Consider the following 26,053-nt stretch of genomic DNA (forward strand, 5'->3'; position numbering starts at 1 on the left):
CTCCACACCACCTAGACTTGCACCTTCCAAGCAATGAATGACATCCCTATTCTTCCTACCAAAATGGACATAAATGTCACATTTATCTTAATTTGTATCTCTATTTTATAACAGCTTGGAATCTGCTACGCCCGAATGAAATCTGAATGTAAAAATTGAGTGAGGTTATAAAGTAGCTTGAGAATAGGGGGGAACCAGGGGACATAGATTCAAGATAAGTGGCAGAAGGTGTAGGGGGGGCATGAGGAAGAACTTTTTTACGCAGGGGGTAGTGGCTGTCTGGAATTTGCTGCCCAAGATGGTGGTAGAGGCAGAAACTCTAAACTCTTTTAAAAAGTACCTGGATCTGCACCTAAAGTGCTGTAAGCTGCAGGGCTATGGGCCAGGTGCAGGAAGGTGGGATTAGAAAGGGCACCTGGGTGTCCCTGGGCTGGAATGGGCAAGATGGGCCGAATGGCCTCCTTCTGTGTTGTAACTTTTCTATGGCTCTTTGGTTCTAACTTCAAAATTCTTGCTGAGCTGTTGAAACACCTGTGTTCACTTCTCTTTTAAAATATGGATGCGATAAAAGCTGAAACAAATTCCTTTCTTTCAACCTTTCTCTAAGTGAAAGGGAGGACTGTTGACTGTTATATTTGCTAGGCAATGTTCTTGCCTCCTGCTCTAAGGAAATAGGCTTCAAAATTTCATTCAGAGCTCACGCAGAAACCTGTCCAAAATTGGGTGGGAGGACTGGAACGTGGGACAGAACTATGGCTGCCAGCCCTGCAGGATAGCCCCCAGCTGTTAAATCCCTAAACTCTGGAATTCCCTCCCTAATCCTCTCTGCCTCTCTTTCCTCCACTAAGATGCTCCTTCAAACCTCTCTTTTTGACCACATCTCTCGATGTGGCTCAATGTTGCACTTTGTTTGATTATGCTCTTGGGACATCTTACTACATTAAAAGTGCGATATCAATACAAGGTGTTGTTTTTGTTGTTGTCATCTGCAGGGCACAGCTTTGAACGACCTAGGGGTATAATCATGGGTATCAAATATCTTTTTTTTTTCTTAATCACTTCCGTTAATTGGGTTAAACAATTTTGGAGATTGGAAAAACTGTTTGGCTGACAGTCAAGAAGCCACAATGTCGGAGATATTGGGCAGAATTTTGTCATCGGCGAGCAGGGGGCGGGGCCCGCTCGCCGACATGTAAGATGATGCGGGGTGACACTGGGCGGAACCCCCGACATCATCCCGCCCCATTTAAATTTTCAGGAAGGTGGGGGCGCAGCAAAATCAGCTGCGCGCCCGCCGACCTGTCAATGGCCAATTGAGGCCATTGACAGGATCATTAAAACAATTAAAGGACCCGCCCGTCCGACCTTAAGGTCGGCGGACAGACCAGGAGACCCGGCGGCAACTAGATAAAACATGAAACCTCATCCAGCGGCGAGATGAGGTTTCCTGCAGGGGTTTAAAAAGTTTAATGAAGTCATAGTGTAAATTATGAACAGGTCCCATCTCATGTGACGTTGTCACATGAAGGGGACATGTTAGGGATTTTTTTTTCCTCTATTTTTAATCTTTTTCAAAGTGGAAGCGATCTCCCTGAGGCTGCACTTTGCAAAAAAGCTCATTCTTGCGTTTGGGGAATCCCCTCCCCCACCTCCCCACCCGCACAGGGAGCGCATAGCGCTTCCCGCTGGACATCACGCTGGGCAGGCCTTAATTGGCCCGCCCATGTAAAATGGCGGTGCGACCTGCTTCTCTGGCGGGGATTGGCTCCCCACCTGCCGGAGATTGTGTCGGGCCCGCCCGCCCGACAGGCAGAAAATCCCGCCCATTGGGTGTGGGGGACGTTGGGGTGGGGCTGTTGGAGGCAGCAAGTCACGTGATGGAGCCTCCAGCATAAACCTCAGCCACACTTGACAAACCTTGGCGCAGAAATCAGTTCCACTGAGATCCCGCCCTGTTTCTTCGGGCTTCCTACTTCAGTGCAGGTGGAAGGAGAAAGGCTGAGTCCACTTCTTGCCTCCACCCCAATGTCAATGGGAAATATTCGGGGGACTCCCCAGCTTACACAGAGATTCCACTCGTTTTATCCCTCAATGGTGTCAACTGCACTCTGGACAAGGAAAAGACCGAGTCACATTGCCACTGAACGCTCCATCCAGTGAGGCTGTGCCATATCCTCTAGAAAAGCTTGTGCTAAAAAACACTTTTGACTTCAGGCAGTAGTCTGCACATGACATCCTCAAGACCCTGCGATGAAATGAAAGGATCCTGAACAGAACGCCTCATCATGAGAACATTCAAACAAGCTAAGCCCAAGAGGGGGCTTAGCTGGTTGTGAGAAAGGCCCTCCCTGTTAGATCAGTCAAGCACACCCCAAATCCTCTTTTTATTCATTCATGGAACGTGAGTGTCACTGGCTAAGACAGCATTTATTGCCCATCCCTTGTTCAGACGGCATTGTCTTAAGAGTCAACCATATTGCTGTGAGTCTGGAGTCACATGTAGGCCAGACCAGGTAAGGATGGCAGATTTCCTTCCTTCAAGGACATGAGTGAACTAGATGGGTTTTTTACAACAATGAACAATGATTTTATGGTCATCATCACACTTTTAATTCCAGATTTTTTACTGAATTCAAATTTCACCATCTGCCGTGATAGGATTTGAACCCATAGGTCTCTGGAATACCAGTCCAGTGACAATACCAACACGCCACCACCTCTCAGCAGCATCACATGCTGTCCTTGAGTCACTCAACTCCTTCTGGAATGTGCCTTTGAAAGAAAGTCTGGAAAGTGAAGCAATTGTCTTTAGTAAGGTTTATCCCAAGCAGCTCCGTAATGCCAGATTCTGTGCTCTACGGATTGCTCCCAAGAACATATCTCAAGTCAAGCACCAATTGTGAAAACCATCAACTCAATGAAAGATGCCCTTTAGTCTGCCTGAAAATCTGATAGTTCCTGGAACTGGAAGACTATCAATGGCTGAGAGTTGCAGACTGACACATTCCAAGATCCAAGACCACATGTTGAAGGACACACTGAAGCCTGGAAAGCCGTGCAAATGCTCAATGGGGAAATGTCACTGTTTAGGACCCTACTGCATAGTACACCAAGGGACTGGAACCCATTTAAATACCCTTGGGCCGCATGTATTAGCAAATGTTTAAATTAACTGTAGACGTAGATGCAATCTGTTTTTTAAGTGGAGTGAAGCACCCTAGAGTGCCATGTACTGTACTGAACCAAATTGATCTAGAAATATGCTTTATGTACCATTACATTTGAATTGAACTGTACATTCATTTTATGAATAAAGTGTTTCTGAAGAAAAGAAAAGTGAGGCCTTTTGAACGACTTCAGGGTTTGCCCAGGCTAAGATAATTAAGATCACACGGGATTGATTACCTCTTAGAAGATGCAGAGGAAGACTCTGAGACAGGCAGTCAATAGCACCTCGAGCAGCGGATGAGATTGAGAGGACCCCCCCCCACCACCCCCACAAGGCAGGCAGTCAGCAGCACCTAGAGGAGTGGGCGAGAGGAGGACCCCAAGACAGGCAGTCAATCCAGTCTGTGGATCTAGAGCAGAACAACCGCGTTCAGGGAAAGGTCTAGGAGGATCATCAACTCGGTGAAAGACGCTCTTTGGTCTGCCAGAAACTTGTTTGTATTCTAGCGCAAAGAGTTGTCCCCGACCGAGTGTTGCAGACTGGCACATTCCGAGGTCCAGGACTATGTGCTGAAGGACGCACTAAAGTTTGGGGCAGCTGCCGCAAAGGCACAATGGGGAAAGGTCGCTGTCTAAGACCTTTCTGCCATAGTGCACCGAGGGGCTGGGAATTGTATAGACCCCTCGAGCTGTAGGGCTCACAATGAATGTATGCATTAAATACTAATTGTAGTATAATTGTATTGAAGCACCTCAGAGTGCAACATAATGTATGTTGATAACGCAAGTATCATTGTCTGTCTGTAATGACCATATTGAAATGACTATAATATTCTTTGATTGTATTGAAGCACCTCCTGAGCCATGTGTAAAAGTTGAATCTGATTGTACTTTTTGTGATGGCGATTTTGAAATGGTTTGTAATGTTCCTCCAGATATTTTATGAATAAAGTATATTTTACAAAAATAAAATTCAGAGGAAGGTCTAGTGTGATGTCACAGGAAAAGAGGCAGTTGATTGGTTCAAGGTTCTTGTAGCCTGTACAGATCAAAGTGGGGACTTAACTGAGAGTTGGAGAGGAGATGGACCTGTGTAGAAACAGTATGGAGCAGGAGGATATAAATCAGGGTTGAGGGTCCAGGCCTACGTTTACCTGGAAAGTGGAGAGGTCCACCAGTCAGTTACTTGGATCAGTGCACACTGAGATTCAAGGAAGAGTGAAAAAAAAAGTGACATCACAGCAAAGTCATAATAAAAACAGAAAATGCTGGAAAAACTGAGCAGGTCCGGCAGCATCTATGGAGCGAGAAACAGAGCTGACATTTTGAGCCTGAATGACTCTTCTTCAGAGCTGAAGTTAGTTTTTCCAGCATTTTCTGTTTCTATTACAGCAAAGTCATAAGTTGTTTGGTCACGGAGAATCTACTGTCAAGGTCTGCGTGCAAATAGCTGGATTAATTCACTACTTTTAGAAAAGGTATGTAAATAGCTGGATTGCAAAGAAGTTTGACATAATTCTTAAGCATCTACCTTATAGTGTTAGGAAATAGAGGTAGTTTAAGTAAGTTATATTTGTATTTTTTGAGCGTTAGGAATGAGTTTTAGCTTTGGTGTTTGGGTTTGATTTGTATTTCTGTACTTGTGTGTTAAGAAAGGTCAAATTGAGTTTTAGTTTCACTGGGCGGGATTTTCCACACCCACCCACTGCTGGGATCGTCCGGTCCCGCCGCAAGTCAATGGGCTTCTGGCTGGGGGGCCGCCTCACCCATGGGGGTCCCACTCACGAAGGGGCCGGAAAACTCCAGCCACTTTACAAAGATGCCTGCATTGCTAATGAGTTTTACGACTCCTAAAGGAAAGGTAAACAAACAAGGGTGGAAGAACTGGGCTGTTGCCTAGCAACAGGGGGCCAGAGAGGCAGGTTTCTCCCACAGAACCTCACAGAAGAAAGCAGCAGTTTGTTTTGGAAGCAGTCGGAGGTCAGTTGGTTTGGAAGACAGCTGCCAAACAGAAGCCATCAAGAAAGGTCAGCAAGCCAGCTCCGAGCTAAAGTTGGTTGAAAGTAGCTGCCAGAGAGCGACTGGAGCAAAAGGTGACAGATAGCAGGTTCCAAGCTAAAGAAAATACCCCAAAACTCCAGGGGAGTAGACAAGGGGAAAGTCCAAAGCAGGCCTTCTAGTCAATAAAAGGACAAGAACCCAGAAAACGTCCTGTTAAGTTAAGAGTGAGGGGCAGAGAGAAAGGCTCCCAACTTCAAATTTAAAAAGAGAAAAGCTGCAAAAAGCAGATTTAAAGCAAAAACAGCTTGCAAGAGGCAAGAAGGCCCAAAGAGACATTGGAAGGTCTGTAATTCGTTGCTATGGGCATGTGAAGCAGTGGTGTACTGTTGACAGCTGAGTCAGTGAGAGAGAGTGCGTAGAAGACAGCTTGAATGCATATGGTGACCCAGGGAAGAGGAATATCAGAAGGAAAGTTCAAAACCCTGGAGGTGAACCCTTGCAGAAAGTGTCTGAAAGAAAGTGTCAGTTTGGGAGAAGATTACAAGGTGAGGTCTTGGAGACTGGAGATTGGAAACCCTTGTGTGAAAGACAGAGTGCAGTGAGACTGGTTGGCTCATGGTGTTGATGAAAAATCCATAGTAACAATCTGAGGTGGCATCTATCACTTGGTTTCAGAGTGTGGTACACCTTTTGGTTACATGGACTGTGTACTTACTGTGAACATTAGAGTACAAGATAGCTTTTGTAACTTGTGTTATCCTTACAAATCTGTATCTATCTGTAAAGTTATAGTTGTGGGTGAAGGAGCAATGTAATAAAGTTCATCTTTTCTTGTTAAATAAATGTTTTATTCTTTTGCTAAAGGTTCATCAGCTGACTCCTGTGAATCTGTTTAGTAGCTACTCTTCACGTATCTAAACAAATAAATAAAAGTTAGGATCTATCAAGTTGGGTTCCACCCTGGGATCAGGATTGTCCAGGGGTAATCTCAGCTAGGATCATAACAATAGGCACAGGTGAAGGTGAGACTACTTTCTAGTCTTCAGTTTATAGTAAATAGTCTGAAAATAAGCTTAAGGTAGGGCAGGGAAGCTTGGCTGCATGGAATGTGCATCCTGTGACATGTGGGGAGTCATGGATGATTCATGTGGCCTATCTGATCATGTGCAGGACATTGCACAAACTGCAGGAGCTTGAACTCTGAATTTTGGAACTCGAGCAATTGTCTGGTGTAACTGGGAGAAGGTCACATCGCAGATTAAGAGCATGCAGGCACAGTGGGAATGGGTGGCCGCCAGACAGTCTAGGAATACCAGGCATGTACTGTACCGCAGGAGTCCCCTGAGTCCATTACACTTAGTAACCGGTTTTCCATATTGGATACTGTGAATGTAATGGTTCCTCAGAGGAGTGTAGCAAGAGCCAAGTTCATGGCATCATGGGTGGCTCAGCTGCACAGGTGGGGAGAAAAAAAAGAATGGAAGAACAATCGTGATGGGACATGCGATAGTTAGAGCAACAGACAGGCATTTCTGTGACTATAGGTAATGACTCCAGCGTGATATGTTACCTCCCTGGTACCAGGGTTAAGGATATCTATGAGCTACTGCAGGACATTTTTTTGGGAGAAGGTGAACATCTAAAGGCTGTGGGTCCACATTAATGGCAGCAACATAGGTAGAAAGAGAGATACAGTCCTGAAAGGAGATTTTAGGGAGCTAGGAAAGGGATTGAAACCTCTAAGGACCTCAAGGCAGTAACCTCAGGTTTACTCCCAGTACCCCATGCTGGTAAGCATAGAAATCAGAAAACTGAACAAATGAACATGTGGCTGGTGAAATGGTGTAGAAGACAGCCTTAGTGAATGGGCAAGAACATGGCAGATGGAATATAACATGGATAAGTGTAATATTATCAACTTTGGCCAGAGGAATGGTGAGAGATTGGGAAGTGTTGATATCCAAAGGGATTTGGATATCCTTGTTCACAAGTCACTGAAAGCTAATATGCAGGTGCAGCAAGCAATTAGAAATGCTAATGGTAGGTCGGCCTTTATTGCAAGAGGATTTGCATACAGGAGTAAAGATACATTGCTTCAATTGTATAGAGTCTTGGTTAGAATGCGGCTGGATATCGTGTACAGTTTTGGTCTCCTTAACTAAGGAAGGTTATACTTGCCATAGAGGCAGTGCAACAAAGGTTCACCAGACTGATTCCTGGGATGGTGGGATTGTCCTATGAGGAGAGATTGAGAAGACTGGTCCTGTATTCTCTAGAGTTTAGAAGAATGAGGCGTGGGGCGGAATCATCCAGATTTGCACTAAGTGCAGCAGCGGATGGGTGATACGATGCTTTCACGCCATATCGTCCCAAAGCCGCCACATTAATTATGTATTCCCAGCAAACACACCGGGTTCTCGTTCACCTGCCATGCCATCATCTCACCGTTTCATCACACCGGGTGCCATATTTAAAGTGCAGACATGCGCCCACTCCTCGGTGTTTCCAGCCCACAACTGCTGCAAGGAAGACATGGCCCTGAAAGGCAAGAAGACTGCAGCTCCCAGGTTCAATGATGTGTCCCTCCAGGGCCTTTTGGACGCAGTGGAGGTTCACCATGATGTCCTTTACCCCAGTTCTGGCCACAGGATGGGCAGCACCATCACTATCTGGCTTAGGAGGCAGTGGCAGTGATGGTCAGTGCCAATGACCTGCAAAAGAGGACAAACACCCTGTGCTGGAAGATGAATGATCTCCTCTGTTCAGCCAGGGTAAGTCACTCTTCTCATCGCTCTCAACTATCACTCACAAACCCATCACACATCCACAGAGCCCTCACTCACTGCCTGTTCAAGGGACATCACCATTCACTCTCTCACACATACCTTCATTGTCTTCATCCTTTCCATGGGACCACTCACCACCCACACATGCCAGGCATACTTATCATCTGATGAGGCAGACATCCTGCTTACACTCTCCCCATCTCTATTTATGCTGGGCCAGCTGGCACACAACAGGGAGAGGTCACAGACACGGTGGAGGAATGCCTGAAATCAAAGACCTCACGGAATTTGAAAACAGACCCATCCAGCTGGCTGACGATGACCAGGACCGGTCCTGTGATGACGATGAGGCCGGTGGTGCTCTACCAAGTGAGAATCCAGTAGTGCAATATCCATCAGACAACCATGCTGTGAGTAATGTGTCCTGTTTCACAGGCCACTGCCAGGCACTAATTATCTCTCCTTGCTTTCACAGGCACATCTGCCAAATAGCCGACAGAGTCCACGACCCAGGGCCTCCTGGGGTTGAGTTTGATGATCAACCATGAATTATTTGAATGATGGAGCAGGCTTGAGGGGCTGAATGGCCTACTCCTGTCCCTATTTCCTATGTTCCTATGAATGAGTCTCTTGAGTGTTGAGCAATGGTTTGTCTTATTTTTTTCCTGTCATGGAAAGAGCCCTCAGAGCCCCTGAGTTGGAGAAACTGTGGGCTGTTCCATATCTGAGCAGATTATGCTCCAGCTGCCTGGTATGAGGCAGCTGCCCATCCACCCTGACCAAATGTACAACTACCCACATCCTGCAATTTGGGATGGGATCTGCACCTTTGGGCATGGACGAACTATGGTTCCATGACATCGAGCCTCCACTAATAGACTGGGGGACTGCTAAAATATTAGGCACACCGGATCCTTGCTAAACTATATCTCCATGGTAATGAGGCTCCTCCATTATCTTGCAAAATGGTGTCTCTTCACTTGAGCAATGATGGCTAATTTAACTGGAGTGTGGATGAGCAGCAGGGAAGGAAAGCACATCATTTGAAATGGCAAAATCATTTTATTTGTAATAATTAGCAACTCGTCTTTCAATAGTATCTTAAATGTGATAAAACATCCCAAGGCACCTACCTCACAGCAGAGTAATAAAGCAAGATTTGACACTGAGTCACATAAGGCAATATTAGGGCAGATTGTCAAAGCAATAGGTCTTAAAGGAGGAAGAGAGGTAGGGAGGCAATTCCAATGTTTAGGGCCTAGGCAGCTGAAGGTTAAGGCTGAATTATTTTATAGATTAGTTTGAGCTATCAAAGCACAAAGTCTAAATCCATAATTTTGTGAGAAATCCATTTTTGTACAAAATCCTGAATGCATCTATTTTTTTAAAAAATCATTCTCAGTATATGGACGTCACTGACAAGGCTGACATTTATTGTCCATCTCCAATTGCCACTGAAAAATCAGCGGTGAGTCGTCTTGGTGATATGTGTCCAAGTTGGCATAATGTTGACTTGGAAGAACCGGGAAGCTGATGATGTTCCCACGTATCTACTGCCCCTGTCCTTCGAGAATTTTTTTTAACTAGCAAAAGGTGGAAAACAAACCGTTCTATAAAGAAGTTGCTTAAGAAAAAAGTGAATTTGTTATTGTTCCTACTTCTCTATTTGATACTGGCTGTAACAGCAAAAACATAAAAAATTTAACAGGCTTCCTGAAAGGTGATGGAAGCAAATTCCAAAATAACTTTAAAAAGGGAATTTCAGAAGCAGTTGAAAAGGAAATGTATTTCAGGGCGGGGGAAATAGGACTAATTAGGTCGCTCTTTCAAAGAGCCAGCAAAGGAACAGTATGGCTAAATGGCATCCTCCTACACTGGTCTATGAAAGACAATCACATGTCTTATATTCTGTACACTACCTAAAGAAAGGTTAAATGAGTAAAATCTTTTGCTGAAGAATTGAACCTAATTTAATTTTGAAGGAACCATTACCAATTGCTTTCTGGCCAGTAATTATACAACATGATTCAGCATGATACAAAAGCAAAATACTGCGAATGCTGGAAATCTGAAATAAAAACAAAAAAAAAGCTGCTGGAAATGCACAGCAGGTCAGGCAGCAACTGTGGAAGGAAACAGAGTTAACATTTCAGGTCAAGATGATTTTTCATATTTGGACTGGATTAAAGCCAGGCCGATCAGGGGTAAAATTAGGAAATATTCTATATGCAAATGATGGTAGCAGTTTGGAACTCTCTTCATAATCAGTAATTAATGCACAATCAATTGCAAATTTTAAACCTGAGACTGAGGTGTTTTTGTCACCCAAAGGTATTAAGGAATGTGGGGCTAAAGTGGTATATGAAGTTCGGCTGCAGATTAACTATGATCTCATTGAGTGGTGGAACAGGCTCGAGGTGCTAAATGGCCTCTGTCTCTCTCGGGTGTTCCTATTATGCAACAATGGGAAGTGAGGGAGAGGGAACCAGGAAACATCAAAGCAACGGAACGACATGCAAAAAACCCTTCCCAACAGCTGGTTGTTTTCACCTTCCTGTTCTGTGCCTTAGCCATTTCATTCAAGCAAGCTCACGTTGCAAGTTCTTAATCCTCATTGCCGCAATGAAACCAAATCTAAAAAAACTTGAGACAGGTTAAGGGCAGGATAAGGCAATTCAGCCTTTTGAACCTTATCCTGTTGTCTGCCAGTTCCCCCATTATAACATTCAGCTGTATTTTCAACAAGCCTTCATATCCTTCTCACCTCTCCCTGCAGATTAAACATCTGTCACTCTAAGAACTACACACTAAATTTACTTTTGATTCATCTGAAGTGATATCCTCAGTCTGAAATTTCCTGGATTGATTTGAAGGAAATTTGAGTTTATCTTTCAATGCCAGTTAATGTTTTATAAGTTTGAATAAGAGCTGTTCCTTTTAACTGTTATCTTTCTTGATTGTAGTGCATGGCCACCAGTGCCAGGGAAATAAATCATGGGCCCCAGTGCTCCTGTTTCTGGGCCCTCGGGTGCGTCTGTGCAACAGAACTTTGAAGAGCCAGAGAACAAAGAATGAACGGTTCGCAATTGTATCAGTTCCATGTTCAGCAAGTCTGAAAACTCTGCTGATTGCTGCTTCTCACTACAATATATTTTCAATATCCACTATTCAACACAACATTATCACGATATTTCAAACCCTCTAAAAACTCATAAAAAGCAGCAAAATAGAGTAGAATAATAGGTAACAAAAACAGAAAATGCTGGAAAAGCTCAGCAGGTCTGGCAGCATCTGTGGAGGGAGAAACAGAGTTAACGTTTCAAGTCCATACGACCCTTCTTCAGAGCTGCAGTTTCAGATTTCCGGCATCCACAGTGTTTTGCTTTGACCCGTGGGATCATAGGTAAGCGGACAAAAGAACAAGATTGAAGTCAATGGAAAATACTTCTGAGAATCGTGTGCAGTGTAAAACAGGTTACTGATTCACTCTGAGCCCATTACGCAATCCTGTCCCGGCAATCTTACTCCACAAAGCCTGCTCAGTAAACTTTCATCAGCAACAAAATAAACAGAACTCCAACCACGATCCCAACCTCTGTTCGCAAGATAATTATGGATAACGAAGTCCATCTAGCCCAGCTCATCCCATCCAACCGAGAATGATAAATGAACATAGGTATTCAGAGCAGGAGTAGGCCATTCGGCCCCTCGAGCCTGCTCAGCCAATTGATAACATTGCCTACATTGTACCAGAGTGACCACAGCTCAAAAGTACTTAATTGGATGTAAAGCAACTTGGACATCGTGAAAGGTGTTGTATAAATGTAGGCTCGTCTTTCCTTTGTGATACCTGCATGCATTAGGCAGAGTGACTGCAGCAATGGTGAAATTGGAGGCCCAATGCTGATTCTCTAAGGATAATTAATCACAGAGCAATTAAATGATGTTAGGAAAGTGACTACAAAGAAATCACTGTTTTATAAAACAATTCAACCCTGTAGCTAATCTCTGCCGAATACCCCCTGCAACCCACCCTCCAATCTTTGCTAACTTCTTCCAAACCACACTCCAACCTCCCCCCAAACATACCCTCCAACCTCTCCTTCAACATCCCCCTTTACCCTAACGCCCCCCCCACTCCCCCACAACCTTCCCTCCAACACCCCCCTCCCACCCCCATCACACAGCATTCAATTGGTTCTAAAATTACAAGGATTTGACTTACCATTATTCAAGCAGGAAGACTCTCAGTTGCTGCTACTGCTTCTCACCTGCAGACAGGTTCGTGGGCTCATGTTTCTGGCGGGCTTTTCAAAAAAAAAAATTGGAATTGCGAAGCTGCCCGAAGGTCAGAAGCAGTAACTCAGCAAAATTGACCTGATACTGCCAGGCTGGCTTAAAAAGAAAATCGGAACTCTCAGCCTGACAGATCCGTTTGTTAAGCTGGTCTTTCAGGGCTGCAGCTCTGGCTGCTTGGTGCGGATGATGAGAAACTGTTTGAAACACTGAGCCTGGGCACGGGACCCCTGCCAGGCTCCAATGTTTGGCACCCTCCTGCACTCCCCTCCCCCAGGTCCTGATGACCACCTCTAATTTTCCTCATCGCTCATCACGTTTGCAAATTTGAACTAGGATTCAGTTTTGCTGCTCCTTTCTGCATTCTCACCACTGAATGTATAGTCAAACTTTGTGTTATCCGGCACTTAGACCAACCGAAATTCTCTACCAACTGAGATTTCTGACAGCTTGATTTTTATTAAAAGCCAGTCTGACTGTCATGGTGTCAGCTGTGGTGCTTTTACTGCGCTGCCCTGCTGTGCTGGGCTCCTTCACTGCCCGGCTGCATCCCCTCTACCCTCAACCCCTCAAAGACAAGTCAGCGCCTTGTATTGTGTCTGAAGTTATGTAATTCCCCATCAGCCAGCACTTTTGATTAACGGGCACTGCCCCTTCTTGGAGCATGCAGTTATTAAAAATTCCACTCTGTCTCACTGGCCAGGATTTGCTGTCAGAGTACAGATAAAACTAATGGCTCTTGCTGTTTGTTACTGGTGGATGATACAGCAACTTCAGGCAAGGGACAAATACATGGTTAAATGTGAATATCCAGTAAATACTATCTTCCTCTTATCCTCCCATTTTTTTGTGGTACTTGCAGTATATGCCCATTAAACTCACCACAGAATGTTAAGTGTTGTCACTGCAAGTGTATCAACATAATAAGTGTTAATGATTGTCAATCAACCTCTCTGGCTTGGAAAGTTAGCTAAGACAACTGTGAAATCTGATTTTTGTCAGGTTGTGAATTTAATTAAAAGCCAAATGCTGAGATGCGAAGGAGTTTCTTCTCTCAGAGGGTAGTGAAAGCTTGGAATTCTCTACCACAGAGAGTTGTGGTGGCTAGATCGCTAAAAGTATTTAAAGAAGAGGTAGTTAGATTTTTGAAATATTGGGGAGTTGACGGCTATGAGGAGCTGACGCGAAAGAGGAGTTGAGGCCTGGGGCAGTTCAGCCATGATCTTATTGAACGGCGGGGCAGGCATGAGCGGTTGAGTGGCCTACTCCTACTTCTTATGTTCTTATGTTCTTGTCTGAAATAAAATCAGAAAACGCTGGAAAAACTCAGCAGGTCTTCATTTTTCTTTCTTACTTTACCTTTCTGTCTCTTTTCCTCCATCCAATCTTTTGTTCCAGCTATTTCTTTTTTCTGCACCTGATTTGAGCCTTTTTAATTCGCTCTTCTTCTCAGATCTTTCAATGTATATTTCCCAAATCTTAAATTGCATTTGTTAAGGAGATACCCTGCTCACTCAGGTTCCAGATGCTCTATTTGCCACGCTGCTCCATCATCAACTTGCAAATCTGGCAACACGGCTAGCAAAAATGTTTACAGCTGAGGGTTCAGGGGGCAAGCCTAACTAATGACAGATGTCGTTAGATACCCTGCTGCAACAAATTCCAGCTGTTAGTGACCAGTCTTACCGCAGTGCTCCATGTGTGGTCTGGCTACTGCACTGTAAAGTGAATGACCTCTGGAGAATTGGATTCAGTGTTTGTGCCATATGCTTCAGCATTCCAACTGTGCTTCTCTTGACTGCTTTGCCCCATTGTCCAAACGTTCAAAGTAATTACCCATCTTCACTTGCTTTCTAAATCTCATCCTGTGTATTCAACCCTTTTTATTGTAGACTGGACCAGGCTGCATTCCTCGAGTTAAGTGTATTTGTCATTTGTTTGCACAATTATTAAGGTAATCAGAATTCTTGTCAAAAATCTTTTTGCTGTGTCCTCTATCTTTAGAGCTTTCCCTGTTTCCATGTTCTCAAGCATATAGAGATATAGCAAATATACAGGACAGGAGGAGACCATTCTACTCATCCTGTCTGCGTTGGCCTAAAAAAAATCTTTTCAACCAAATCCGATTTAGCAGCAGTTAACCCATAGTTAGCCTAAATTATTTTATTAATGCAGTAAGGGTTTTTACCTCTTCTATTCTTTCAGGAACTGGATTCTGGACCCCCACCACCATCTGGGTGAAAAGGAATTCTCCTCAACTTCCGCCTAATCCTCCCACCAATTACTTCAAATCGATGCTTCCTCATTATTAACCTATCTGCTAGTGGAAACAGGTCCTTTCAATTCCCTCTGTCATTGGTTTCAAATATTCAGTTCCTGGCTTTTTGATGAATTGCCTGCTCTAACTATAGGCCCTAACATGGCTGCCATCTGCCTTTGCTGCTGGCACCTCCTGGAGATGCTCAACACTCTTGTGCTTTCTACCTTGCACAAACACACCAACCACACAAAGAGGATTGGTAGATCAATTAGGTGGGTTCTTTTAGTTGAAGAGATTTAACTATATACAACAATAGCTAGGAGGATAGTTAACACATCTGGCCTCTAGGACACTGCTCCTCTCATCTGCATTAAATGAGTATGTACATCACATGCTGTCGGGTGGTGCACAGTTTTAGGTACACCCCTGAAAGATATACCACAACGGACGCCACTAATTGGGCATCGAGCTCGCCTCCTGTCCGACCAGCCCATTTAAATTTAAAAATAGCGTCCCTATTCATCCAGGTACCGCTTTGAAAATCTGACCCGTTACCTCTGTTTTCTCCCCATAGATGCTGTCTGACCTGCTGAGCATTTATAGCAGTTTCTGTTTTTATTAAAAGTACTTTATTGGTTTTCAAGCACTTTGGAACATCCTGATAGATACAAAATAAATACATGTTATTTGCTGGGTTCAGATTTGTTACCTTTTTATATATAGGCATTACATTTGCTTGCTTATGGCTTGTGAAACTTCACCATTGCTCAATGATTCTATCAAAGTGATAACTAATGTTTTCCCTGGTCTAATTCCCAACCCTAGGGTATGTTTAATCTTGCTTGAAAGACATGGTGGTCCTTCTAACTTATGCAGAAACTCTGCCATAGATATGGTATTGCTTCAATGATGTTTCCTCCTGTGCTCACACAATCTCCTCACATGGTATAGCCCAGAGTCCTGGTCATTGGTCCCTCCTTTTTATCTTCGCATACTGCTTGGCAATATTATCCGGAAGCATGAACTTTATCTTCATACACAGGCTCTATGTTGCTATGAGCCCATTACCTTTGCCGCCATTTCCACCTGCCTAAACATCATGAAGACCTGGGTGAACCAAAGCTACTTCCAGCCGCTGTTGGCCAAACTAAAGCCCAGCAGCAGCTACAGCCTTGGCTCCCACAGACCACCTTCATGCCTGTAGTCTCAACTGAAACTCTGGCCGAAATTTTCCAGCACCCCTCGCAGCGGGTTCCTCGTGGTAGGGTGGGCGGGCGAGCCATTGAAATCCCCATTCACATCGGCAGGACTGGAAAACTCTGACCTCTCTCTTTGGAAGTCACTTCAGACTAGGCTCAAGGTTGGAGAACCTTGGCATATTTCTAGACCCAACCTCAGATTCCTTCCCCATCTGAAAATGGCTTACATTCACCTCTGAAATATTGCCTGCCTCCACTCCTCTCTCCCCGCTCTGCCCCCGAAACCCTACTCCACACTTTCAATCACGTCACAGCTGAAATTCTCCAATGCTCTCCTTCATAGCCACCCGCTTTTACTTTCACCACCTGTATTTATCTATTTTACCTTGAACTAGGGCTGTTCAAAAATTAACGCAAAAGCAGCAAGATATTCCTTTATTCATATTGCTTGGTCTCGATGAGTTATCTTCTCTGTTAAGTAACAGATAATTCATACATATACATTTTACTCATTCTCAAAAGAGCCCAATTTCAAGTAACATGTATGCACTTGATTATTGTCATTCGATAATCTCTCAGTTTATTGTGAAATGAAACAACAAACCACTGCAATTGATAAACAGATCCAGTCAAAGTGGCTCCATCTGCAATTTGTTTTCAACCTTGCATTGCTGACGCCAGATAGAATAAAAAAGCGCAGTGCAAGTGTAAGACAAGAATGTTAGCATGTTAGTGTTTTAAGTCCGACTTGCATTTTTTATTGATCTGCCAACGCTGACGCAGAAGCAGGCAAAGCAGCCCAGCAAAGAGGCCTTTGCCTCATTCAGTTTTAGGCCTTACTGAAGAATATCATTGATTAATGTGAAGTGATTATTCAGAATTCTGTTTTGCTTATTGTATCACAAGGTTTCCCATTTAATCCATTTCATCACCACAGCCTTTCACTCTTTTCCTAGAAGGTTCTAACTCATGCTAGAATAAGTTCCACATGGACCCTCAGGTGCCTTGGCCAAGTTGGCCAGTGTTGACTAGACTGGAGCAAGGAATGCTAGCTGGTTTTCTTCTTCACTCCAGCCCAATGAGATTGAAGCACCTCCACTACCACAAAACACAATCCAGGGCAGAATGGGAACTGAACCCAAGAGCTTCCTCATCTCTATGTTTCACCAGGTTGTGTGTACCTAGCAATCTTTTGCAATCTGAAGTTTTGGCGTGCCAAGGCAATGCCAAAAAATTGGGGGTGCAGTAGTACTGGGCTAGTAATCCAGAGGACTGAACCAATGCTCTGGAGACACGAGCTCAAATCTCACCATGGCAGCCAAATAAACCTGGAATAAATTGCTAGTCTTATTACAGAATCACAAAATTTTAACGGCACAGGAGGAGGCTATTCGGCCCATTGCATCTGCACCGGCTCTCCAAATGAGCATTATGACCTAGTGCCATTGCCTTGCCTTTTCCCCATACCCCTGCACATTGTTTCTATTAATAATCGTCTAATGCCCTCTTGAATTCCTCATTTGAACCTTCCTCTACCACACTTTCAGGCAGTGCATTTCAGACCCGAACCACTCGCTGTATGAAAATGTTTTTTCTCACAGCACATTTGCTTCTTTTGCAAATCACTTTAAATCTGTGCCCTCTGGTTCTTGATCCTTTTACAAGCGAAAACAGTTTCTCCCTATCTACTCTGTCCAGCCCCCTCATAATTTTGAGCATCTCTATCACATTTACTCTTGGCCTTCTTCTCTCCTAGGGGAATAGTCCCAACCTCTCCTATCTATCCTCATAGCTGAAGTTTCTCATCCATGGAAACCATTCTTGTAAACTTCCTGCACTCTCCCCAATGCGTTCACATCCTCCCTATAATGTGGTGCCCAGAATTGGACACAATATTCCGGCTGAGGTCTATCAAGTGACTTATATAAATTCAACATAACCTTCCTGCTCTTTGCCTCTATTAATAAAGCCCAGGATGCTGGATGCTTTATTAATAATGATCATGAAACTACTGAATTGTCATAAAAACCGATTTGATTCATTAATGTCCTTCAGAGGAAGAAATCTGCCATCCCTACCTAGCCTGGCTGGTATTTGACTCCAGACCTACGCAATGTGGTTGGCTCTTAACTGCCCAAGTTGGTTGAGCAAGCCACTCAGTTGCATCAAACCACTACAGAAAAGTTAAGTCACGATGGGTGTACCTATACCACATGGACTGCAGTGGTTCAAGAAGGTGGCTTTCCACTACTTCTTCAAGGGAAATTAGGGATAGGCAATAAATGCTAGCCTTGTCAGCAATGCACACCTCTCAAGGATGAAAGCCAGACCCTGAGGTCAATGGACCATAAGAGGGCTTTTCCAATCATTAAATTTAATGACTTCCCTTCAATTACTAAATACACATACTGTCACATTGCATCCTCAGAGTGCCAACAGGAAAAAATTGCCTTAGTTATACTATTTAATTTTTCATGTTTTCACTTATATGCAAAGCAATTCAATAGAACAATTCAAATCCAGTACAGCTGAAATCCGGTGAATCGTGTTAAACTCATAAAACAAGTCAAACCAACAATTCAAACGCAGTGGAACAGTCCATAATAGCAGAATAGGTTAAAACAGTAGCACAGTTCCAATCAGTGGGTCAGGTCAAATCAGTCCAACAGGTTAACCTGGTAGAACAGTTTAAAACCAGTATAATAGGTCAAACTAGTTTAAAAAGTTCAAGCCCAGTACAACATAAGGATCATGGTTTTAACATGCCTTAATAAGTTAAATTTTGTTTTAATTGTAAGCCATTCCAGGATTTTTCAATGTTTTGAGGACTCCACAGTATTTTCTGTGGAACCATAAAATAGTTTTGCCTATAAATTGTGTTCACTGCTGAAGATGTTAAAAGCATGCACTCAATACCCACAGGGAAAGTTGTATATTGTGATCACTTCCAGAGTCACTGCCAGGCCAATTTTATTCTCATCAAGGAGGAAGATGTCAGTTCTGGGAAATGAACTACTTCTACACCCAGTGTTAGGGGGAAGCATTCATAGCACAGAATCAGCACAGGTTCAATGTAGGATAATGCTCTCATTATCTGAACCAACCATGCTTCTTATTCCCAAGCTGTCAACGTTGATGAACTCTCCTTAATCATGCCAGCATGTATTTTCTTCCCCCCGTTTCCTGCAGCAGTCTTTACTGCACAAAGGCTGTCAGTTTGTGTCAAATTCTGGCACTTGTTTTTAGTGCTATGGACATGATATGAGATCGGGTGAGCTCCTTTCACTTTGGGCTCTCATAAGGTGAAAGTCCCATCTCAGTCAGGGCTAGAATTGTAGCAAGTACCCAAGGTGAATGGAAGCAACATCCATTAATCTACCTCATTCTTTTCAGATCCTACTTATTGACGGATAGTCTTTTATGCGTGTTGGAATCTAACAAATTGCTGGATCTAGCATTTCATGGGCACAGTACATGGTGATATTTAATACCTGTTTTGCTGTCTGTTTACTGCATCTGACACTACAATCCAACATACTTTGGAGAGAAAAAGACAGTACCTAAACCAGGCCCGTCTTACTTAAGCTACATAAAGTTACGCACAACCTTCACTTGCAGTGCAGGTCCATCAACATTTACTGGACAAGTAAAGGGGCTAACCAAACAAAATGGGTAATATATTCTAAAGTGGACTGCTCCTAATACTCAAGAGTATATATATTTTTTGACTACTCTGAGATTCTGTGCACACATCTTATTTATAGGACTGCAGTTAATGGGATAACAAGTTATTGTGGTGCTGTCAGTAATGCAAACACACATCTAATAAATTCACTGACATCTTCTTTCAAGGCCCTTCATGTAATTTCACATTTATGTCAAGAGTGATGGACATTTCTTTGTAGCTATTAGAATTAAATGCTGGCTTTTGGGAGCGCAAAGAGCAAAATGATGAGGGTAGAAATTACTGTAACAACATCAAGCAAACACTCACACCCTTCACTGCAATGGTCAGGAGTTGGATACCTAGAATTCCTTCCCTAAACCTTTCCATCTCTCTCTCAACCTTTAAGGTGATTCTCAAAATCCCGGCCACCTTGACCACACTTCTGGCTGCCTTATATCTCTTTACCTGTACCATGTCCAACTTAGCCTTATAATTCTCTTGTGAAGGACCCTGGGGCATTTCATTAGGTTGAAGACGTTAAGATAAATGCAAGGCGTTTTTCGTAACACTTACCATCTCCTCAATCATGTAAATTGTAGCAAGCCTACAGTTACCCCAGCAAGAGGAGCTATCCAAGCCCAAAAGGGATTGAACATAGGAGGCTCCTGATCTAGATAGTTTAGTTTTACAATGGGTGAGTTATAGGTCCTAACTCATATGAAGAACTTGGGGGCATTAGGGGACAATTGTAGGATTTGGAGTTTTGATGAGGGGTGAAGTAAGAACACTGCCTATACCCAAATATTTGGCTGTGTTGGGTATATTTCCATTATTGCTCTCTCCCACTCCAGCATTGTAGCTTTGATGCCTTCCCCAAGGTGCTACAGATAACGGTTTTGTTTGTGAAAGGATTAGTTTACGAGTCCCTCTCCAATTTAAATATGTTCACAAAGAACAAAGAACAAAGAACAAAGAAAAGTACAGCACAGGAACCGGCCCTTTGGCCCTCTAAGCCTGCGCCAGTCATATTACCCGTCAGCTAAAACTTTTGCATTTCCGGGGTCCGTATCCCTCTAATCCCATCCTATTCGTGTATTTGTCAAGCTGCCTCTTAAACACCACTATCGTACCTGCTTCCACCACCTCCTCTGGCAGCGAATTCCAGACACTCATTACCCTCTGCGTAAAAAACTTGCCCCGCATATCTCCTCTATAGTTTTTTCCTCTCACCTTAAATCTTTGTATCTATGTCCCCTAGTAACTGACTCTTCCACCCTGGGAAAAAGCTTCTGACTATCTACTCTGTCCATGCCACTCACAATTTTGTAAACTTTTATCAAGTCGCCCTTCAATCTCCGTCGCTCTAGTGAGAACAATCCGAGTTTCTCCAACCTCTCCTCATAGCTAATAACCTCCAGACCAGGCAGCATCCTGGTAAACCTCCTCTGCACCCTCTCCAATGCCTCCATATCCTTCTGATAATGTGGTGACCAGGATTGCAAACAACATTCCAAGTTTGGCCTAACCAAGGTTCTATACGACAGCAGCATGACTTCCCAGCTTTTATACTCAATACCCCTGCCGATGAAGGCAAGCATGCTACTTCAGCAAAAACCCTATATAAATTTCTCCCTCATAGAAAATATATTCAAAGGTTCGACTTCCACACTCACTGTCACAGCACGCGACAATATAATGACTTCAGGAAATATTTTGGCAAGTTGTCAGCAGAGAAGTATGCCTTGAACAACCAAGGCTGAAAGTGATTGAGCACCTCTCTCAAACCCCAGAAAAAGGGCCTTTGATGTATTTCTAAAGGTCTTGCTTCAAGTTTACATTCCCACTAAATACATGGCAACATTATGTGCAGTTCAGGTTTTCACATTCAATGATTTTGACCATTTCATCAGTCATATACTGGCTGACCTACCTCATGCACCAGTTATCAGCCAGCAGAAAACATAAATGATCAATAATGTTTATAAGAATTCAGAAAATGTGTTGTGATATGACCGAACGTGCCTCTTGCAGCATCACATACATCACAGTAATTCCCAACCTACCATCATTATTCACATTTACACTGACTTGTAATAATTGCATGTAAATCGCCTACCCAAGTGTTGTCTTCTTGACGATACTGCTTCCAGTTCCTCTCGGTGTCACTGAACATCAGCACATAACTTGTCACCCAGTCCGAGCTCCCATATCGGCCTTGGGTTGCTATGGCAGTGATTTCTGTTCTCTCACCGAGGTCTATCTGTAACCATTGGTATTTGTTCGAATCCACTGGGGACCATCCACCAGCTCCTTCAAAGAAAAAGAATTGCAAAAACAAAATTACCAAGTGACTGGGACAAGAATAGAAAAAACTTCAAACTCAGTAAATTCTCTGCTTCTGGGTGAAGAAACTCATTATTAATTTAGAAAGAGAACCTGCAGGTTAAGAAACCGACAGGGTCGTTGCTGAAGAATCACTATCAGGTTTATCCTATGCTCCAAGCAACTTATACTCCGATTTCTTTTTCACCATGCCTTAATTTTATTTATGCAGCATCAGGTTTGGAAAAATAAGCTGTTCTACGATGAGGTTTTTCTAAATAGGAAAACAGCTCATTCTGTGACATGCTTGCCCAACAAATAATTAGTTTGTCATGAAGCAAGCAATTCCCGAAAGCAGTTCAGATTCCGAATATTGAGCCAACCATTTTAGAACTGCTTGTACAAACTTTAGGCGTGGGTGGGCTTGAGTTATATTCCCCGGGAGATAAGGAGGTTAAAGACTGACCTGATTGAGGTCATTAAAACATTGAAGGGAATTGACAAAGGTCGAAAAGAAATGATTCTTCTCTCTGGTAGGGCAATCCTGAATCAGAAGACATAATCTTAGCCTTCATTAGCACTAAGCCAGTTAAATGTGATTGCGGGGTGAAAAGCAAGTTACATAAATTGTTGCAAGTGTTATCATCCCAGCTGATGTTAATACTGGGCAAGTCTAATCCTAGGGTGGAACCCAGCTTGGTATATCCTAACTTTTAATTTTTGTTTAGATACCTGGAGAGTGGCTACTCAACAGAGCCATCGGAGTCAGTAAATGAACTTTTATTAAAAGAATAAAACATTTATTTAACAAGAAAAGATGAACTATATTACAATACTCCTTCACCCACAACTATACATAGTCATAGAGGTCTACAGCACAGAAAAAGGCCATTTGGCCCATCGAGTCTGTGCTGGACAAACAAGTACCTAACTATTCTAATCCCATTTTCCAGGCACTAGGCCCATAGCCTTGTATGCCATGGCGTCGCAAGTGCACATCCAAATACTTATTAAATGTTATGAGGGCCTCTGCCTCTACCACCCTTTCAGGCCGTGAGATCCAGATTCCCACCACCCACTGGGTGAAAAAATTCTTCCTCACACCCCCTCTAAACCTTCTGCCCCTTACCTTATATTTATGCCCCCTGGTTACTGACCCCTCTACCAAGGGGAAAAGTTCCTTCCTGTCTACCCTTTCTATGCCCCACATAATTTTATACACCGCAATCATGTCCCCCCTCAATCTCCTCTGCTGCAGGGGAAAATAACCCCAGTCTATCCAATGTCTCCTCAAAATTAAAACTCTCCAGCCCAGGCAACATCCTGGTAAATCTCCTCTGCACTCTCTCTAGTGCAATCACATCCTTCCTATAATGCAGATTCAATGACTGCACGCAATACTCTAGCTGTGGCCTAACCAGTGTTTTATATAGTTCCAGCATAACTTCCCTGCTCTTATACTCTATGCCTCAGCTAATAAAGGCAAGTATCCCACATGCCTCCTTAACCACCTTATCTACCTGTCCCGCTACCTTAAGGGGCCGGTGGACATAAAAACAAAGGTCCCTCTGATCCTCAGTACTTCCCAGAGTCCTACTATTCATCGCGTATTCCCGTGCCTTGTTTGTCCTGCCCAAGTGCATCACCTCACACTTATCCAGATTAAATTCCATTTAAGCCCATTTGACCAGCCCATCTATGTCCTCCTGTAATCTAAGGTTATCCTCCTCACTATTTACCAACCCAACAATTTTCGTGTCATCCGTGAACTTACTGATCAACCCTCCTACATTCAAGCCTAAATCGTTCATATATACCACAAACAGCAAGGGACTGAGAACCGATCCCTGTGGAACCCCACTGGACATAGGCATCCAATCAGAAAAACACCCCTCGACCATCACCCTCTGCTTCCGGCCACTCAGCCAATTCTGGATCCAATTTTCCAAATTGCCTTGGATCCCATGGGCTCTTTCCTTCATTATCAATCTCCCAAGCGGAGCCTTATCAAAAGCCTTGCTGAAGTCCAAGTAGACAACTAGACTATGTCAAATGCATTGCCCTCATCTACACACCTGGTCACCTCTTCAAAAATTTCAATCAAATTAGACATGGCCTCCGCTTAACAAAACCATGCTGACTTTCCTTGATTAATCCCTGCCTCTCCAAGTGTAGATTAATTCTGTCCCTCAGAATTGCTTCCAATAGTTTCCCCACCACTGAGGTTAGACTGACTGGCTTGTAGTTCCCTGGTTTATCCCTTCCTCCATTCTTGAATAAAGGTACCACATTGGCTGTCCTACAGTCCTCTGGCACCTCTCCTGTGGCCAGAGAGGTATTGAAAATTATTGCCAGGGCCCCTGCTATCTCCTCCCTTGCCTCACTAAACAGCCTGGGATACATTTCATCCGGGCTTGGAGATTTATCTGCTTTTAAGCCTGCCGGACCACTTAGAATCTCCTCATTTTCTATGCTAATTTGTTTAATTATATCACAGTCCTTCTGCCTGATTTCCACACCCACGTCATCCCTCTCACTTGTGAACACCAACACAAAGGGCAGAATTTTGCCGTCGGCGGGCAGGGGGCGGAACCCCTGACATCATCCCACCCCATTTAAGTTTTCAGGAAGGTGGGGGCACAACAAAATCAGCTGCGCACCAGCCAACCTGTCAATGGCCAATTGAGGCCATTGGCAGGATCATTTAAACAATTAAAGGACCTTAAGGTTGGCGGGCAGGCCAGGGCCTTGGCAGCTAATAGAAAAAACATGAAACCTCATCCACCAGCGGGATAAGGTTTCATATAGGGATTTAAACAGTTTAATAAAGTTTTACTGTAATATATGAACATGTCCTGTCTCATGTGACATTGTAACATGAGGGGGATATGTTAAGGATTTTTAAAAATTTTTATTTTTAATCTTTTTAAAAGTGTAAGCGATCTCCCTGAGACAGCACTTAGCCTCAGGGAGATGTGCGCTCTGTCGTGTGCTTGCGTGAAAGAGCGCACTCTCACTTTTAGGGAATTTCCCCCGGCCCGCTCAGGAAGCACATAGCACTTCCCGCCGGACATCACGCCGGGCGGGCCTTAATTAGCCTGCTCACTGAATATGGTGGTGGGTCCTGCTTCTCGGGCGGGGATCGTCTCTCCGCCCTCCGGAGATTGGGTCAGGCCCACCCACCCAACATGCAGAAAATTCTGCCCAAAGTATTCACTTAGAACCTACCTACATTTTCCGGTTCCACACGCAAATTACCACTATGGTCCTTAATGGGCCCTACTCTTTCCCTAGTTATCTTCTTACTCATAATGGGCAGGTAAAATAACTGGATTTTCCTTTATTTTACCTGCCAATGTTTTTTCATGCCCCCTTTTTGCTCCCCTAATTTTCTTTTTAAGATCCCCGCTATACATTCTATACTCCTCTAGGGCTTCCACTGTTTTGAGCCCTCGATATGTGCCATAAGCCTCCCTTTTTCTCTTTATCCAATCCTTTATAAACCTTGACATCCAGGGTTCCCTGGATTTGTTGGTCCCACCCTTTATCTTTACTGGAATATGTTGGCCCTGTAATCTCCCTATTTCCTTCTTGAATGAGTCCCACTGCTCTTACGCAGTTTTACCTATAAGTAGCTACTCCCAGTCCACTCTGGCCAAATCATATCTGAGCTTATTAAACTCGGCCTTCCCCCAATCTAGAACTCGAATTTCTGGCTCATCCTTGTCCTTTTCCATAACAACCTTGAATCCAGCAGACTTATGATCATTATCTGCAAAATGTTCCCCCACTGATACCTCTACCACTTACCCAGCTTCATGCCACTTGCCCGGCTTCATTTCCTAAAATTAAGTCGCAGGGCCACCCCCTCTCTTATAGGATCTTCTACGTACTGGCTTAAAAAGCTCTCCTGGATGTATTTTAAGATTTCCGCTCCCTCTAAACCCATCACACTATGACTAACCCAGTGAATGCTGGGGAAGTTGATATCCCTCAGTATTACTAACCTATTATTTTTACACTTCTCTGAAATTTGCCTACATATCTCTCTAAGCTTGAAGCCTTCCTCTACTCCTCACACTTAACTTCACTTAACAGGGCCTTTTTCCAGGTTACTGTCCTTCCTTTGACCAGAAGGTCTGCTTGGGACATTTTCCTGTTCCTGTCTCACTCCTTGGCCTTGGGACCTTTCAGTCCTTTTGGGAAATCTGCTCTCACTCTGCAGTTCCCTCTCCCAGTGTCCAGCCTCTCTAGGCTCCTGGCTTCAACTGAACTTTGGTTTGGGACTGGCTATCTGTCCCTTATAGGCTACTTCTTCTGGCAACTGCCTCCAACTGAACTCAAAACTGCTTCT

General features: G+C 43.7%; 1 protein-coding gene across 1 annotated transcript in view; it reads right to left on the minus strand.

Moving 5' to 3' along the window:
* The window catches only part of LOC121284659 (contactin-associated protein-like 5), a 1,009,875-nt gene that overhangs the window by 948,963 nt on the left and 34,859 nt on the right, over positions 1-26,053 (minus strand). The window contains exon 3 of the mRNA XM_041200217.1: positions 21,494-21,687. Within this exon, the coding sequence (XP_041056151.1) occupies positions 21,494-21,687 (194 nt within the window). The remainder of the gene's footprint in view (positions 1-21,493; positions 21,688-26,053) is intronic.

This window comes from Carcharodon carcharias, chromosome 12, assembly GCF_017639515.1.
Source record: "Carcharodon carcharias isolate sCarCar2 chromosome 12, sCarCar2.pri, whole genome shotgun sequence".
Classification (NCBI taxonomy): Eukaryota; Metazoa; Chordata; class Chondrichthyes; order Lamniformes; family Lamnidae; genus Carcharodon; species Carcharodon carcharias.